Source organism: Vidua chalybeata, chromosome 19, assembly GCF_026979565.1.
Source record: "Vidua chalybeata isolate OUT-0048 chromosome 19, bVidCha1 merged haplotype, whole genome shotgun sequence".
Taxonomy (NCBI): Eukaryota; Metazoa; Chordata; class Aves; order Passeriformes; family Viduidae; genus Vidua; species Vidua chalybeata.
Window position 1 is genome coordinate 4,879,625 of NC_071548.1, and position 18,157 is coordinate 4,897,781.

At 45.5% G+C, this 18,157-nt stretch overlaps 2 protein-coding genes across 15 annotated transcripts in view; one reads left to right on the forward strand and one right to left on the reverse strand.

The window, feature by feature from the left end:
- Nucleotides 1–4,867, reverse strand: part of SAP30BP (SAP30 binding protein) — a 29,326-nt gene extending 24,459 nt beyond the window's left edge. Inside the window, exons 1-3 of one of the 3 annotated variants that reach the window (XM_053960581.1) lie at nucleotides 4,708–4,867; nucleotides 4,439–4,548; nucleotides 1,504–1,551 (exon numbers count right to left, since the gene is read on the reverse strand). In XM_053960581.1, coding sequence (XP_053816556.1) covers nucleotides 1,504–1,551; nucleotides 4,439–4,548; nucleotides 4,708–4,822 — 273 coding nt within the window. In that variant the 5' untranslated portion in view covers nucleotides 4,823–4,867. The remainder of the gene's footprint in view (nucleotides 1–1,503; nucleotides 1,552–4,438; nucleotides 4,549–4,707) is intronic. The other 2 variants (XM_053960579.1, XM_053960580.1) reach the window with 2 other exon arrangements.
- A 32-nt stretch (nucleotides 4,868–4,899) lies between these two features.
- The window catches only part of RECQL5 (RecQ like helicase 5), a 37,870-nt gene continuing 24,612 nt past the window's right edge, over nucleotides 4,900–18,157 (forward strand). For 8 of the 12 annotated variants that reach the window (XR_008434230.1, XR_008434229.1, XM_053960561.1 and 5 more), the window contains exons 1-8: nucleotides 4,900–5,037; nucleotides 5,528–5,658; nucleotides 6,745–6,866; nucleotides 8,542–9,060; nucleotides 9,620–9,725; nucleotides 10,327–10,438; nucleotides 12,603–12,765; nucleotides 13,102–13,184. Coding sequence is in view for 10 of the 12 variants with exons in the window: in XM_053960561.1 (XP_053816536.1) it covers nucleotides 5,538–5,658; nucleotides 6,745–6,866; nucleotides 8,542–9,060; nucleotides 9,620–9,725; nucleotides 10,327–10,438; nucleotides 12,603–12,765; nucleotides 13,102–13,184 (1,226 nt within the window). In the remaining 2 variants the exon portion in view is untranslated. The other 4 variants (XM_053960571.1, XM_053960563.1, XM_053960562.1 and 1 more) reach the window with 4 other exon arrangements.

The following is an 18,157-nucleotide window of genomic DNA, read 5'->3' on the forward strand; positions in this document are numbered from 1 at the left end:
CACCTGGACAGCAGCACACAAAACCCACTGAAAGCAAGAGGCTTCTTAAGCCAACATGAAATGTCAGTGACATATTAAAGCAGCACTCACACAATTCAGTGGTGAGATTTCTGTCACGTATGATTACTCAGATAAGAGCAACTACAGTCTAGTTCTGTTTTTTCTGTCTGCCAGAGCTATTCTCCACTGCCCTGAAGTCCTATAGCCCTTTTAGAGAAGACAGAAATGCACACACTTGCAACAGGGCCCTAATATGCAACTTCAAAAACTTGATTAACACCAAATTTATCTTCTAAGGAAATCCCGTATTTTTACTTCACATTACACATTTGAATCCAGCAGTTTTTACAGAAACATCTTGCTAGCATGTTTACCAGGGCAAAAATGTAGAAGTAGAAAAAGGATAAAAGTGAGAGATTCCCTTTTCTTTTCTTTCAAAAAAAAAAAAAAAAATCATTCTTGCAAGAAGGAAAGGAGAAAATACATTCCATTTTCAAGTGCCTGGGAGCCATTTCACACATTGAGGCTTTACCAGCTGCAGTACAGCTGCCAAGATTTCCAGCTATGTATCACTGTAAATCCATAAGAATATTGAAAAAAGGTACTGCTATAAAACTAATTCAAATAGAATAGCTAAACACATCCATTTGCCTTCATCTTAGCCTATCAAACCCCTGTGATAAATCAAATTCTCCACAGAATTTTGCTTTGCAGCACAGTCCTCTGGTTTTTGTAGCAGAGTTTGGGGACTGCCTGCATCCTTGAGGAAGCTGCTGGATAAAAAAAATGCCCTTGCAATTGTTCATCACTCAGCATCCCTGATGAACTGGACTGCTTCTACTGAATTAACATAAAAAATTTAAACATAGTTGTCTATAGTTTCAAATGGATTTGGTCTTTTGTCTTCCAGCTTCCAGCCTGATCCATGTCCTCTGTGCTGTTAAATACCTGCTGTCCAGCAGGAACAAGGTGAAATCCCAAGATAAAGATGATTTCAACTATTTATGATAATAGCTATTATCTGGGGATCTTATTTCACTTTTTAAATTTATCTATGACCTTTACAAAACTGCTTCATTCAGAAGGACAGAGCTGGAGAGAACTGAATTGATTCTGACACCTTCCATGGCCTGTAAGAGCACAGGATCATTTATTCATTAAGCTGTTCTAAACAAAGAAATTATTCCAACTAACACTGGTCATACAGAATTCTGTACTGGATGCTGCACTTCCCACATCACTGCAAAACAGGTGAGATGCTGTTAGCAAACTTCGGATCTAATGCACAACATGGCCAAGTTCATGAAGGCCAACCTTCACTGTGACTCAGCCTGTGATCAAGTGCCTTTGGCAGAAGCCAGAACGAAAGTCAGAAACACAGGTTAAAGCTACAAAAGGTGTGGAACTAACTACAGATCACAAATGAACACCAAGCCATGCTGTTAAAACTTACTCCTCTTGTACTGAGCTTCCCCACCACCACCAGACCACACTTTCAAATACCTTTAGGTCACCAGCCTCAGGTTTTTCAGTCTCTGAATCGTCATCTTCCTACAAGACAAGAATTTACAGGATTAAGCTTAAAGAGCAGGCCTGGCAAGTAACCGAACTTACAGCAAAGGGCATTCAGCAGCCCAGCAGCAGTCCAAGACCCTTTCCATGGAGAGCAGTTTTGCCCCACCCACTCATAACCAGAAAACAAGTCCTACAGTCAGGGGGAGAAGTGTTTGGTGTTGGGGTTTTTGTAGGCAAAAGCATCCCTCAGCAGCAATTGCCCCTACAAAACTCATGCAGGTCTGGAATGCTCAGAATTAGACAACAAGAAGCAGCAGAACTGGGGAAAAAAGCATTTGTCCTTTGATAATTCTGTCCCCTCCAGTTGGTGGTGATTGAAGAGCCCCTGTTTAGCAGTACCCACAGAAAAAGCAGCATTTGCAAGACCTGTGATAGTCCCAAGCATCAGCAACACACACAGGACACACAGCTGGCCTGCCACCAAACCAAACATGCAGGCTTGGAGAGGGTCTGGCCTAGCACCGAGTTCCAGGGATCCAGCAGACACAACTTCCTTGCTGGTGCAGAGCTCTCATGCCTTGCTTGCAGATGCTGTGAACCTCCACAGAAGGGATCACTGACAAATTCCAGGTAATAGTCTCCATTTCTTAAAAATTTATTTTATGAACCAGAAATAAACCAAAGAACTGGGAGAACTTCTGCCCTGTGAGAGCTTAAAATACTGAAAACAGCATTGTTTGAAAATCCACACCAGGTGAGCAGGAAGCCCCAGGTTGGTCCCCACTGGCAGTAAACCTGCTGTCCCCTCACTGGGCATCCTCCCAGTACCCCTGTTTCTAGACATAAACACATTCTCTGGGTTCAAAACAAGTTTGAGGAGCAGAAAGTGTTTTTTCATGCTCACATAACTCAGAAAAATGTTTTTTCTTCCAAACTTTTCCACAAATTTCATTGTTGGCCCCAAAACAAGAACTTGGTGTTTCAGCTTCAAAACGGGCAACAAAAGAAAAAGTGAAACGAGAGGTGCAGCTGAAAGGAAGAGTTTACAAGGAACTGCCCACCTCAAATCATTGGCACATGAGCCAGTTCTGACAAGGCAAGCAAGAGACTGACCACACAATAACCTCAGTGAGTTTTAATTGACTGAATTAAGATGCCTCTCTTACAGATTTGAGACACAAACTCCTTCACTTCAGCTACTCTCCAGCTTCCCTTTCTGAAAGATGCACATATGACAATAATTCAGTCCAGACTGTCAAAGGTTAATTACAGTGAGTTTGTAACTAGCAAAGAATCAACTAATTTGGTGTTTACCACAAATGAGATTACTCTCCCCTCTACAGTCTCCATTATATAGATAAAAGTGACTTTCATCAAAGCAATAATGGGTTGAATTATCCATGTTGCAGACAGTAACTGAAACAGCTCTCAAAAACTTCTTACCTAGCAGGGAGCAAGAACATTAACAAACAAAGCAGCATTACTGAGAACTGGCTTTGAATAAAAACAGAGGCTTTTCAGTCACTATTAAAGTGCTTAAAGTAGTTAAAACACCCACTGAGTTGTACAGAGCAAAGCACAGGACAGCCTGAGAGCACCTCACCCTGCTTTCTAAAAACAACTCATAACCCCCATGAGCTACCAACACAAGCAATGCCAAGGAAGTCTTCAAGTCTGCTCAGAGAATATTTAATGGAAAAAAAAAAGGGAAGTAACTTGTGCAACCTGCACTGTAAACACAAACCAAGTTCCACTGGCTGATACCAAAGTGATTGACTGATTGTCCTTTCCTGGACAGCAGCTGATGATGGAGAGCTGCAACCTGCACCAAAAGCTGCATATGCAATAAAGCCACCCCATTTACAAGCCCTTTACAATACTAACTAAGCACAGCTAACCTTGGCAAGCACCTGGATCACACACAGGGCTTCCTTTGATCTAGACAGACCTCACTGAAGCAGAGTCTAGAAGTGCTAGATATATAAAGAAGAATCACTGAGGCAGTAAAAAGGTTCACTGCTTTGCTAAGGGAGACACCAGGGACAACAGAACAGAACTTAAAACAGGAACAAGAGACTGAGGAATATCTTGGCTGCTACTTGGGCAGACAAATGGCGGAAAAGAGTGTCTCCTAAGAGACTGATCCAACACACACAAAGCAGATTTCAGTGAGAAAAAGTTATAGGAGTAGTCCTGGGTTTTTGGCTATGTGGTAGAAGAAAGAACTGGACTAGGGAGAAGATAACACAGTGGTAAGAAAAAGGGCGACAATAAAGAAAGCAGATGAGAACTTTCCCTTTTCCCCTCCAAACTTATTGTTTCACTCCCCCAGACCCAGGGCAGAACTACACATCCTTCAGTGTGATGCAGCTGCACTCACAGACTGTGAGCTCTGTGCCCTGTCCCCCCACACTGTTGTTATCTCAGAATTCAGGTGATATCAGACATGTGCCATGCACCTGTGACAGACAAAAGCCACCCACATGTAGACAGGACACTGTTACATCAAGGTGACTTGATGCAGGGAGTGCACTGAGCTACACACAAAAGAATAATTAAGACAGCACCGAAGTTTATTCTTTTTAATCCACCAGCTGACAATGTTCTTATAGACCAACTATGTTTAAAGAACAGCTTTTATTTGGAGTGGCTGTGACAGCCCTTTTCCCATAAAAGAGTCCAACAACAACACAGTAACGAGCAACAAGAACTGTGCCAAGCTGCTAATGGGTTTCGGGGCAAATGCTTTCTACTTGAAAACAAAGTGGAAAGGAGGAGGTGGAAAGTGCTGAAACCCACACCAGGAGGCCAATATTGCGGGTTCCATCACGGGTCGTTATTCGGGCATTTTATTTGAAAGAGAAAAGCCTCTACAACTTATGTAAGGGGTCAAAACAAGTTCCCGGAGCAGGGAGGTACTTACTGACTGCCTGCTGTTCTCATCGTCCTCCTCTTCATACCCTTCCTCGTCCCCATCCAGGCGGGTAAAGTCATCTTCTCCGTACCCAACTGACACCAGGCCTCCTTTCTCTCCTAAGGAGGAAGAGAAAAGGAAATCGATGAGGAAAGGGGAGGTGGCAGCGCGCGGGGCCTTCCCTTCACATAGGGGAAAGCGCCAGGCCGGCGCGGGCCGCGTGGGGTAAGCCTGGCGCCCCAGCCCGCCGCCTGTCCCATCCCCCTGCCCGCCCTCACCCGTGGGCGCTCCCCCATCGCTCCCCGCCGTGCCGGCCTCGCTGTCCGACTCCGGGTCCGAGTCCTCGGCGTAAACCGCCAGCGAGGAAAGAACACTGCGCTTCGCCGCCGCCATCTTCCGCCTGGGCCGCGGCGCGCTTCCGGCGCGCGGGGATGACGCACGCTGCGCTGTCACCATGGCAACGCTGCCCTTCTTCCGCCCTCAGCGGGCTCCCGGCGCACCGGGGGAATCCGCCCTCACGGCCAGAGGAGAAGCTGCTCGGGGAGCTCACGGCCGGAGGGCGAAACCCTCAGCGAGGCGGAGCGGAGCGTTCGATGGGAGGAGAGGGGGTGAAAATTGCGCGGGCTGGGCCTTTAATTGAAGCTTTTGACGTCATTTTGTGGCGCCGCGACAGTATCTGCCGGGTCTGGAGCGAGCGCGGAGGGTGGGGGCCGGGACAAGGCGGAGGTGGGACGGGGGACATGGAGGGTGCAAGGACACAGGGCCCTGGGAAGGAAGGGGGATGGGTGAGAAGGAGCCGCCTGCCCCCACACCCCCCTCCACCTCGGGTGCGGCCGGGTTTGGCGGGCACTGAGGCCCCCCCCGCTATGAGCCCCCCCTGCTGTGCCCAGTGGGAGGGGGCTGGCCCAGAGTAAACACAGTGTGGCCCTCTCCAGTGAGGGGGTCTGGATAAGCATCCCTGAGAGACCCGACAAAAGGGAGAGTGTGGCAGGGAAGCCCTGGGGGAGGCCGTGCAGGCGGCAGGGGGTCGGGGCAGGCCTCGGGCAGAGCGGGGCGGCAGCGTCCGGGTCTAGCTCAGGTTCCTGTGGTCGTTCGCAGCATCCTTAGGATGAGCGGGAAAGCTCCCCCAGGCCTGGAGGGCAGGGTCAGGAAAACACTGCAGAAGGTCTTCGGGTTTGAGTCCTTCAAGACTTCCCTGCAGGAAAGTGCAACCATGGCTGTGGCGAGAGGTGAGGCTCGGCACGGGAGACGTATGGAACACGGCTGGGTGTCCATCTCCATCCGTGTGGGGTGACGCTGCAGGAGTTGCTGTTGTGCCTGCTGTGAGCAGACCTCACCTGGACTAAGCTGCAGCGCCCAGCCCTCCTCTGCTCTGAGGTGGTTTTGGGCCCAGGGCACGTGCTGCACACGAGCTCTGCATCTTTTAATTTGTTTTTAACACCGTCATTTTATCATGGGAATGGGAAAATGCAGCAATATTGGAGTCTTTTCTAGTTGTCTCCTCATACCTGCCAGTGTGTTTGTGGTCAGATGACATCAAACCTGTTAACATCCGGACATTTTCAGAGTAAAACTGTCCTTGTGTTAAAGATAATACCAGCAGAGGACTTGATTTTCTTGGCATCCTCAGAATCATGGAGCCATTATCAGCAACATTTTTGTGCTGATGTTGACACATGCCCCAACAGCCAGCCAGCCAGCTCCCCCAGCAGCTTTCTCAGTGTGAATCAGAGCTGTGCCCAGTTCAGTTTCCATCTGTCACCACTCACTGTTGACAACAGACTTGTCAGAAGTGGGATTCTGTGTGCAAGGTGTCTCTACCTGTTAACCTGGTGTCACTGGCACCTTCCTGGCTTGAGCTGGATCCCGGTTAGTGCAGGAACAGTCACTCACTGCAGGATGTTATCAGTGTGGTTGAGATTTACAACTCCTGTTTCATGTGAGGGGGCCTTTCTGGGATAAGCTTTAAGAGGATGTGGTGAAGTTCTGTCATGGGGCTGGTAATGTGGTAAGTGGAGGTCTGTAAAATGAGTGAAAGCAGCTTTTCTGGAGGAGATTCAGCATGAATAACTTAATTTCTCTTTATCTTGATTTCTGTGTATCTTCTGGTACTTTTGTGCAGCTGCCTCTAAATGTTTACAAAGCAATCTGAGGTTCTTTGAAGGAACCTCTGCTGGCATGCAAAGTATTGCTGTGCTTTTAGAACCTAAACTGAAGGGTTTTTCTTGCTATGCCACCTGGTACATGCACACATGTGAGCCCCAGGAACTCAACACCACTCAGAGGCCTTGAGCTTTCTTCTGTTGTTTTTGCAGGAGAGAAGGATGTCTTTGTGTGCATGCCCACAGGGGCAGGGAAATCCTTGTGCTACCAGCTTCCTGCAGTTCTGGCAGTGGGCATCACCATTGTCATTTCACCTCTGATTGCACTGATTCAGGTAACTGTCTCCTGTTAGCTGGGAAATAGCAGACAGAGAAGAGGAGACTCTGGAGGCACAGCAGCTGCCCTCTTGTCTTTCTGCCTCTGGATTTTCTTGATGTCTCAGTGTGCTTTCCTTACCCTGGGATAGCAGAGTATCTCTGGTATGATACTTTGCATTTCTCTAAAAGGATGGTTTTGCCTCTAATAATAACCTGGTGGTTTTTATAATTGAGCCTTTCTCCATTTTCTCCAGACATTAGCAGCAAAGCAGACTAACTCAAATGCACCAAAAGATGGATGATTAACCAGGAAAAAACCTGCCACTTTACCTATCAAGTAATCACTCCAGGAGTGATGAAGTTGCCTTTGAAGGCACAATTCATTCTGCATCAAAATGTCTTTTTGTTGCAGTCAATCTGTGATGGGAAGAAGCTGGATTAGTAGAGCTGCTCCATGAGCACTTTCATCTGTGAGACTTTTTCCCCTCTGTTTTGCCTTTTCTACTGTTTCATCACCTGTTGGGAGAAACAATTTCCTGTAAGAGCAGCTGTAGCATTGCTTAGACTTGTGTAGACCATTAGCACTGCGTGACATCTGGTGCTGAAGGCTGTTGGTTTGGGATTTGTTATTTGTGGAATTATTTTAACTCCTTTACAATCTCACTGTAATACACGTTAAAAATGATAGCAGGCTTGGTGATACTTCTCAGAAAGATACTGTAAAGGGTGAATTTGTTCCAAGTGTGAGGATTACTGATGAAACTCCAGCATGGCCAATATTAGTGAAATGGAGGTTAAGATATCATTGATAAGAGAGTTACAAATAGGTTGAGATGGACTTGATGAGTCTTAGGGGAAAGAGCTGGAGTAAACCCCCAGGGTCTTCTCATCCCTGAGAAGGGGTTGCTGTGCCTGAAATGATCATGATGTATTTCAGTGTAGCCAAACTTCAAGAGTTCAGCCTGTGCAGTTCATTATAGGGAAGGCTGAGAGGTGACTATGAACATTAAATCAATTACTGAAGCCAGATAATGAGTAAAATAATGAGATACCTGTTTTTCAGGACTCTTCACATCCTGAAATGTCAGGTGCTAGTCAAGTGCAAGTGAGCAGGGGACAGGGAAGTGAATTTGTATGGCCAGTGTTCATCTGGATGTGATGCCACGTTTTCTTCTTGGTTTTCATGACACAATTCTCATCCATGCTTCTGGTTCTGCTTCAGTGGTGATTTGCATGATCCTTTTACTTTGTCCTGTCTCAATTGTATTAGAACATCCTTCAGTTATGTAGGAGTGAGCTGCTTCCCTGTTCTTGCAGGGTGGGAGTGTTCATGTTCCATCTGTGAGAACTCTGTAGGGTAAATACTGAGACGTGATCAGGTCACTGTGACTGTGATGAGTTGTTCTGCACAGATCCCTGCTGGTGTTCCCTAGCAGCAAAAAGACTGTCTTAAAGTGAATGGATGCACAAAAATGCAGTTGAATGTAAGAGCTGGATGGAGCTCACAAGTAAAGGAAAAGGCATCTAGAATTGAAGTTATAACTAACAGGACTGTAGGTGTGTGTTGTCCTGGGATTTGATCCTGGAGGTGGAAGCTGGGGCCTCACCGAGGTCTCCCTACTAATCTTTCTTGGTGCTGATGACTTTCTTTATTCCCATTTGATTTTAATTTCTCTTTTGTATTTACTCTAGGATCAAGTGGATCACCTGCTGGCTCTGAAGATCAAAGCCTGCTCTCTGAACTCCAAGCTGTCTGCCCAGGAGAAGAAAACCATCTTGGCTGACTTGGCAAGTGAGAAGCCTCAAGTAAAGCTCCTGTACCTCACCCCAGAGATGGCAGCTGCCTCTTCCTTCCAGCCAACGCTGAACTCCCTGGTGTCCAGAAACCTCCTGTCCTACCTGGTCATTGATGAAGCTCATTGTGTTTCCCAGTGGGGACACGACTTCCGCCCCGACTACCTGCGCCTGGGCTCCCTGCGCAGCCGCATCCCCCACACCCCCTGCGTTGCCCTGACTGCCACTGCCACCAAGCAGGTCCAGGAGGATGTGGTGGCAGCGCTCAAGCTCAAGCAGCCACTTTCCACCTTCAAGACTCCCTGTTTCAGATCTAACTTGTTCTATGATGTGCAGTTCAAAGAGCTCCTTACTGATCCGTACGCCAACTTGAAGGATTTCTGTCTGAAGGCGCTTGAAGTGAAGGGTGCCACTGGGGTAGGTTGTACCTTTAGGGAAGAAAACTAAACTGAACAAAATCTACCCTAATGGTCCCTGGCCTTCTAGGGGTTGGTGGGGCCCTCACAGGTCTGTGGCAGGAAATCAGGAGGTCCCAGGAAGGAAAGTGCTCGTGTGTATTTTCTAAGTCCTCTAAAAGTGCACACATATGTTTTTTAGTTCCTCTAAAACAGGTAGAATGTAGAGGCTGTGGTCCTGTCAGAGGTGTCCTCAGAAGGGGGTTAGTATAAAAGAAAATTGATTAGGAATACAGAACAAGCATTTCCACTTGGTTTGTCACATCTTCTGTGACCACTGTATGTTTATGTTCTGCTCTTTTGGTGTTGTGAGGGTGAGCAGAAGCATTTGTAGTGTTGAATTTCCTGCTCTAACACTAATTCTCAAAATAACTCTCTGCAGCTCAGCTATAACCTCTGCACTGGGTGTGTTTGTGAGATGCTTCTTGCATTGTGTCTACTAGGAGAGGATGAAGGGCTGTATTTGCAGCTTTGTTGTTTGACTTCAGGCAGTGTCCTGGCCTTTGTCTCCTGGCTCCCAGGTGTACTCCGGCTGTGGCATCGTGTACTGCAGGATGAGGGATGTGTGTGACCAGCTGGCCATTGAGCTGAGCTACCGAGGGCTGAAGGCCAAGGCCTATCATGCAGGTAGGTACCCGAGTCTGCATCTCTCACTAGCTGGGAGAACTGAACTCTGCCACCTGGGTTGGGGCTACCTAGAAAACAGCTTTCTAGGCATGCTCTGCACTCTGTGTGATGCTCACACACCAGTTCTGTGAGGTAAGTGCAGGCCCTTCACCACAATGGCATTCCCATGTCTCCAGAACTGTTGGTTCTGTTGGATCTTGCATGGCCTGAATATAACAACTGCTTTTATCCCGGGTGGGGAGCTAGATTTTTTCCTCTGGAATAAAAACAGCTGCTGCTGACTTCTGCTTGGTCCCAGGCTAGTTTAAACACCGGGAAGAGAGGAGTGTGTACATCAGACAGTTTTAGTGAGGGAGTTTGCCTGTAATGGGGGAATGGATGAGAAAGAAAATCCTCTAGTTTCTTTCCTTCTTGCTTTTTTGGGTGTTTTTTTTTTTTTTTTTTTTTTTTTTTTTTTTTTTTTTTTTTTTTTTTTTTTTTTTTTTTGTTTTTTTGTTTTTTTTTTTTTTTTTTTTTTTTTTCTTGGGGGTTGGGGTTTGGTTTTTTGTTTTTGGTCTGGTTTTTTGTGGTGGTGTTTATTTTCTTCTCTTTTCCTTCCCAGGGCTCAAGGCAGCTGACAGGACTTCTGTCCAGAATGAATGGATGGAGGAGAAGATCCCTGTCATTGTTGCAACCATCAGTTTTGGAATGGGAGTAGACAAAGGAAATGTCAGGTGTGTGAGGCTGAGTGTTGTGCACCATCAGAGACTGAAACCTGAGCAGGGGGAAGGAAAAGTCTCTGACTCTGTTACCTAATCCACCTGACTCAACTGCCTGATGAACACTTGCTTAAACCAACAAAACCAGTGCTGGAAGTTTTTTATCTTAGAAGCAGCAAAACCAAACCTGGGAGGGCTTTGTAAAAACATTAAACACAAGGCAGCAGAGCTTCTCTTTTTGAGGCAGTCATCCTCAAAAATCAAGAAAACTGGAGGAATGCTTTTCTGCCACACCCTCCAGGGTTTCAGAAAGAGCCATCACTGCAATCACAGCTGTCTCTTTCACTTCTCTTAGTGCAATAGCTGCTGTTTAAAAGCAGTGGAAAGAAAATCTGCACCTAAAATAATTCACCCACCCTCTATTAAAATAGTCAGAGCCAGCTTTTTTTTGAGATCTCTTGCAATGCAATGGGGAAAAAATAGCCCTTCACAAATGGCAATAACCATATAAAAATACAGCTCCGGTCCAAGGACAGAAACTTTGCACATGGCTTGCCATTTCTGTTCCTCTGAGATTGCTGTCCCCATAAGGGCTCTGGGTTAGAATTCCTGCCCTGCAATATGGCTGTGCTGAGTTATTACTGTGATCACTTACTAGAGGGATAATTCAGATGCAGCTGAGACAACACCCACAACAGACCTCATGTGTAAAATCCACATACAAAAGCTGATCTGAATACTGTGAGAGAAGGGCAGGATACCACTGAGCCAATCCCATCAGTTCACAACTGTGCCATCCCTCTGCCTGTGTCACTGTGCTGCCAGGAAACAGGATCCCTGTCACTGTAGCAGTGACAGTTTTACTCCTTGATGCATCTTTCCAAACAGAGAAGTGAGGAGTCTCCTAGGACATGAATTAATGACCTGCTGAAGCACTCTGCCTTGTCCAGTGGTATTAAAAAAGGCAGAGTAACTGAAATGCATAGGGCTAACTGAAAGTGAAATATAGCTGAAATATGCTTGTAGTCTGGTTAGTTTACAAGGAATAGAGTTAAAATTACTCTTTACAGGCATTTTTAAAAATAACTTAAAGAACATTATACCCAAGCCTAGTTAACAAGGCACTGCTGCTTAGCTTTTGCTCAGTGTTGGCAGATTTCTGAGTATTCATGCATATGTTATCAAATAAGATCAGGTCTGACAACTTCTGGAGGTGACTTTTCTGGACAAAAGGGAAAACAGAGGTGGAGTCCCTTTTTATTCTGATGGAGTCTGCTCCTTTCTCTTCACTGTTAACTCAGTTCTGCTTAAAATGATTTATCAATTTCTTCAGCAAACTTCCTGATGAGGTTTAAATGTGCAGGGCTCTGATGCTTCCTGCTTGGCCTGTTCCTGGACTGTTTCTGTTTAAAGAAACACGTTTGCTTGCTTTTGTCATTTAATCTTTAGCTACACCTACATGCATCATACCTGCCCTTGGGTCATGCTGGCTTTGAGGCAGACTTGAAAACATTGGCAGCATTACTGTGCAATCCTCTCAAAACAGGTATAAGCTGAATTGCTGAATAGTCAGGTACAAGCAGGTTTAAAGCAGTCTTGCAGTGCCATGTAGAAAACCTTCCTACAGAGATTACATAAAATTTAGCAATGATTCTATAGTCATATTTGCTGGTTAGGAAGGTTGCCTTCATCTGAGAAGTACAGTGAGATGGAATTTCCCATGGAGATTTTGGCTAAATGTCTTTTTAAAAGAAAGTATTTAAAAATATGTTTCGTAATGGTGCAGTTGTGTCCCACAAAATAAATACGACTTTTTTATTAATGCTGTATTTTATGGTAAAATCTCCCAAACTACTTAATTCAGTGTCCTTATTCTCAGTCTTCATAGCTGCACAGTTGTATGCATGTTTGGGATACTCACGTGCTCATTCTTTTCTGAGTGGCATCCTGCTCACATGCTGTCCAGTTGCATTTGTTTTCTTACAGCTCTGCTGCTTTCCATGTCTTGTGTGTTAAGAGGACTAATACTTCAGTGTGCAAATTCTCTTGCTGTGTTCTATCCTCTTTTATGTTTTGCTGCTCTGTTTTTTGCTGTTGTTGATGCCCACAGACACCACACTGGTGTGTGCAGTGCTCTGAGAAGCCTGCAGCCTCATGTTCCCTGTTTTACCACATGCAGATTTGTTGCCCACTGGAATATTGCCAAGTCAATGGCTGGATATTACCAGGAGTCTGGCAGAGCTGGGAGAGATGGAAAACCATCCTGCTGCCGCCTCTATTACTCAAGGAATGACAGGGATCAAGTCAGCTTCCTGATCAAGAAGGAGCTCTCTAACATCCAGGTGAGAGCTGCAGAACAGTAGCCACCTGCCTGGATCACACTGCCTTGGCTCTGGTCTGGTTTGCCTGCAGTAACCTCTGAATACGAAAAGATGAAATGAAATGTTCTGAGTCTAGAGCTGTGTGGAGCCCCATTTCAAGGGATAGCAGAAGGAATGGAAGTAGGGAAGGGAAAGGCTACCAGAGCCAGTTCTATTAGAGAGGAATAGAGCAGAGACAGGGAGGTGTCTGTAGTTGTTTGCCATGTAGCTCAGAAGGGTTGGATTTGATCATTACTAGAGTTACTCTATCTGTGTAAATTTAAATTGGACTACAGTCCTTGTCCTATCTACTTTCAGGATAAAAAAGGCACCTTAAAAGAATCTGATAAAGCTGTGATGACCGCTTTTGATGCCATTGTGAACTTCTGTGAGGAGCTGGGGTGAGTGCATTTCTTTCATACACCACTGTTAATGCTGGGGAAAACATGCCCTGTTCTTCCAAGAAACTGGTATGGCTGAGATCCTGCATGTGTCCCTGAGAAATCTCTCATCACTCCCACCTCTGAGTTAACTGAGACCTTGGTCTTGGAGTCTGACCAAGTCAGGGGGATGTTTAACTTCTCTGGTGATGTATTTTACAATATCCCATCTTTGATCATGGGTTGACTTAGTTGCATTTGCTTTTGTTTTGACTCTCCTCCTTCAGTACATCACTCCTCTCCTAAGGGGGCAGAGAGCCATGGGATGGAAGCATTTAGAGTTAATGTTTCTGTAAATCGCAGTGTCTCTACTCTGCAAAGTGTCTGTGATTCTCACTGACCTTAGAAGGACCTGATGGTGCTCAGAATGTTTCAGAAACAGGCTCAAATTATGGATGTGCCCAATCTAAATGCAGACTAGCAACCACAACGTGCCTTGTTTAGGTTTAGTTCATGCCTTGTATGCTGTAATTGTACTAATTGCTGTTCTATGCTGGATCAGACATGAAAGCTGTAATTTTGCCAGGAAGACAGCGGTATGTGTTCACTAACTGAAAATGATCTTTGTGTGTCATGCTTACAAGTTCTTAATTTTGTTTCATTTTTCACATGTGGGTCTGCTTTTTCAGCATGAATGTAACATGTCCTGCATTTCTGGTGCCTTGTTGAGAGTGTCCTCTCCTCGTCATGTTTGGCAAACAAATCCTGGGTTTATAGGAGTCTTGCTTGTACTGAAGTGTGGCACAACACTGAGCCCTGGGGCACTTGAAGGGTCACTTCTTTGCCCAAAGTCAAGATGATGCTGTGAAGTAGCTGCTGAGAGACTTCTTGTTCTAAGAATTTGATCCATGTGTCTGAGGAGCTCTGCCCCTTCTGGGGCGTGTTCCCAGATCACCCATGGCTGTTGTGGCTGGATTTCGTATAATCACAGAATGGTTTAGGTTGGAAGAGACCTTTAAAATGACCTAGTTCAACCCTCTGCTATAGGCAGGGACACTTTCCCCTAGGCCAGGTTGCTCCAAGCCCCATCCTACCTAACCTTCCAAGGGATGGGGAATCCATAACTTCCCTAGGCAACCTGCCCAGTATCTTACCACCCTCAAAGAACTAATCTGAGTAAGGGAATATCACTGACTTAATCAGAAATCACCCCTCCCAGACTTTTTATTCCCTTACTCAGCTTGATCCATTCTTCCAACTGTATATCATGGGGTGTGCATCCAATAGTCACATATTGCAGCACCCCTGCCTGGCTTTCCTGCTTATAACTCTACAGGAGACTGAGGTGCTGTGGAAAGCAAAGCCATGTTGCATTTCTTTTTACATATTGAATTAATACAGTTCTACTCACTATCCAAACAGTGAAAGCAAACTCAAACTCTGACCTTGCAAGGTTATAATTAATAACAAATAAAGACTGTGTACTGGCAAGTAAGTTTTTGCATAGTGTATTTGGGCCTGAGTATGACAGGAGAACAATGGTCTAAGCTGCTTTTAGAGAGTGGGTTCAGACAAAGCTTTCAGTGGCCAGAGTTTCCTACTGCCCTTTTGCAAGGTGAACCCCCCCCCCCCCGCCCCCCATCCCACACAGCTCCAGCAGCAGAACATATCTTTATCAGCTTTAGGTGTTGGCTGACCATTTGCCACTTCTATCTGGTGGTTCTGCTTTAAAGATGAAAATCAGAGACGAGTTTACTTTGGTATTTGCTGAATGTTGCAGTTCCTGAATCCAGACAGCCTCTTGCTGTGGCCTGCAGAACAACTTGCTGGCATTGGGACATTGCTCTTGATGCAGGGAAGTTGCATGGAGAGAAATAACCACCCAGGGAGTGAGATGAGAGTTTTCTGTGAACAACACAATCAGGTTGTACCTAGGCTGGTTCTTGCTCAGCTGTACCAAGTTCTGGGTCCCCACTTTGCTGGCTATGAACCATCCCGTCCGTGCCTTGGAGATGTGCAGCACCCAAAGATAGCAGCAAATAAAATGAGAGCAATAAAAACAAAACAGAAGACACCAATCACCACCAGCCCTCCAAGAGCCCAATCACTTGTTGCAATCAGTCTCTTTAGGTCTTGCAGATCTGAGGATGCCTCTTGCTTGAGTGACATGCTGGCTTCCACCCTGCTGGGGGTAGACAACAACAGGGTCAGATCTTGTATTCTCTCCATGCCCTCAGCCACAGCCCCAAAACCAGTGCAGGTGTGCATGGTGTCTGTGCCTGCAGGCATCCCCCTCCAAAGGAGGGTCACCCTTCACAGAAATGGGAGCAGAAACTAGAAGAAATACAGCTGAGACTCATTTAACAATCAGATCTATGGAGATGTAAAGAGGAAAAGCTGCTTGCTCTACAGCATTTTGGCAGCTGAGATTTATTTTAATAATAGCTTATCAATATTTTCAATAATACAGTGTCTCTCCAGCATGTTCAATATAAACTCTTTGTCAGCTGTACAGCCTATACTTGAAAGACAAGTATTCAGTGGAAGAAATTTCTTGATACCATTGGAAGGATCTCTAAAATGGAGAGTTGGGGGCTTAAACTCTGAGGACACAATGGAGCTTAAATGAAAACTTATTTAAAAAGAAACAAGCAAAAAACTCTACCAATAATAAGCAAGGATCATATACAACTTTTCTTCCATAGGGCTTAGAATAGTACAATTATATTTAAAAGGGTATCCTGCTAATGGAATTTGCTTTATTAATGGTTTCTGTTACTCTGCAATAGAAGCATAAGTTTTCCTCCCACAAGGAAGTCCAGTAATAATTTAAACTGGGATCTCACTTGCTCTTTCACTGATACTTTGAATAATGACTTCACTGTCAGCTTTCTAAAGAACATCCAGCATCTCTTTGTTAGCATCTTGTGGTTTTACTAAAGCTTCCTTGCTTCTCAAGGGAAAGGATTATTTCTCACACTTTCTTGCAAATGTGACTATGCAGATGTAATACAGGAAGAGATATTGGTTATTTTTGAAAATTTTCTTGACTTGCTGCCTCTTATGTCTGTATCCTCCATACTCTAAGAAAAATAATTATTCCTGTAAAGTGTTTCATCCTCAACAGGCTGGATTTGGCTTGAAACACAAGCTCACACTTGCTGAAGTTTTTGCTTCTTTCTTAACAGCCAGATTCATTCAGTTCATGGTTTGTTTTCTGGGTAGATGGCAGATCAGTGTGCTCAGTCTTTAACCAACCAGCACACAGGACATCAAAGCTGTTCTGGATTCCTTTCCCTTCAAAAAGGAGGCAGCCTAGATATAAGTTCCACAGACCCAAAGGCAGAAATCCTGTGGGACTGCACACCCCAGGAAGTTCCTGTCTCTTTTGCTAAGTGCAGTTCACCTCCCAGAATAGGAGAGCTGTATGATATTTTATAAATACCTGAAGCTGTTGTGGTTTGTAGTAGGTGGTGTCTCCTCTTCACCCCTCCAAGAGATCTTGGCCTGTGGTGAGGGACCCCTTGTTGTACCTGGAGACTTGTAGAGGTAGCCTGGAAGTTGCCTCTTTGGGCTGAAGTAAATTATTAACAGCTGATTAATCCCTGCAAAGGTGTGGCTAATCTAATCAAATCAAAGGCCTTGAACCCAACTAAAAAGTTCTAATTCAGCTGCTCCTCAGACATTTCTTCCTCTTTATGGCTTTATCCGTTCCTACAGCTGTTGCAGGGCTCGTAAAGGCCCACTGTGGCCTCTGTCTGGGGCAGGCTGCAGGATGTGGTGGAGAGAAGAGGGCTGTGTTTCCTGGATCCCAACTGGGTCTGTGTTGCAAGCTCCAGTAGAAGACAGTCGTGAGACTGAACAGGACTGCCCTGCAGTCCAAAATTCATTCTGACAGTTTAGGTGAATAAACCCATTCCAGAGCATTGCACTGCTACTCTCTATCACTTTCCTGACTGGAAAAGACCAGAGGGATGGTGCTGGAGAGAGGAGGGAGGACAGAAGGAGGATTGTGGTGTGTGAGAGTGCCTGTGTGTAAAAGGAAACTTATTTTTAACAAGCCAAGCAAACCAGAGAGATAATGTTACAGAAGTCATCAGTGGAACTTCAACCACTTCTGCTGGAGGGGTTGGCCTTGCTGGCTCTTTGAGGTTCCTCAGGGAAAGAAACAATTTCAACACTTTTTATCATCAGGACTGAAGTAACAGTATTCCAGTGCAGTTCCTCCTAGGCTTTCACAATATGAATGGCAGTTGCTATGTTAGAAGCAGCCTTGCCTTATTCTGTGCTTTTCTGAATTTCCCTCTGCAGGTTGAAACAAGAGGATCCATCCTCACTGCTGCTCCCTATAGGTGCCTGTATTTGAGTACTGATTGAAGCCAAAACACAAAAGTTTGTGTGAGTGCTGAGCAGGGACCCAGGGACCAGCAGGTTTGTAGTCAGCAGAAGCAGAAGCAGAAGAGCTGCAGGAAGCTGGGCACTTGCTGGCATCTTTCAGGCTACCCTGAATGCATGCAAGAAAGCAGCAGATCAGGCAAACAACTGACATGTCTGAATCCCAGCTGTAGGAATAGTCCAGCTGAGTGCAGTGGTACAAAATCATCCAAAGCAGAACATTAAGCCTGTGAGGTCCAAACAAGTGTGTAGAAATTGACCCCCTCTACATGGTAGCTGGTCCTCTGCTCCAGAAAGCCACCTGAATCCTTTAGAGGATTCCCTGTTTTTCTTTCCTTCCCTTTCTTTAACAGTGCTGTGTTTATTCTGTTTCTAATTCAGGAACTCGCAGTGGCTGAGATAAGACAGGAGCCATTTCTCTTGTTCCTCTGCCTGGTATCTGTCAGTTGGTTTAACTTGTACCACCACTGGGAAACATGCATTTGTGGCTTTTCCTGTTGAGATAAGGCCTGGCAGCTTGCTCCCAGTGACAGCAACCTGTCAGCCCTTGGTGTGTGTCCAGCCTGCCAAGCTTCCTCTGCCTTTGCACAGGCTGGCTC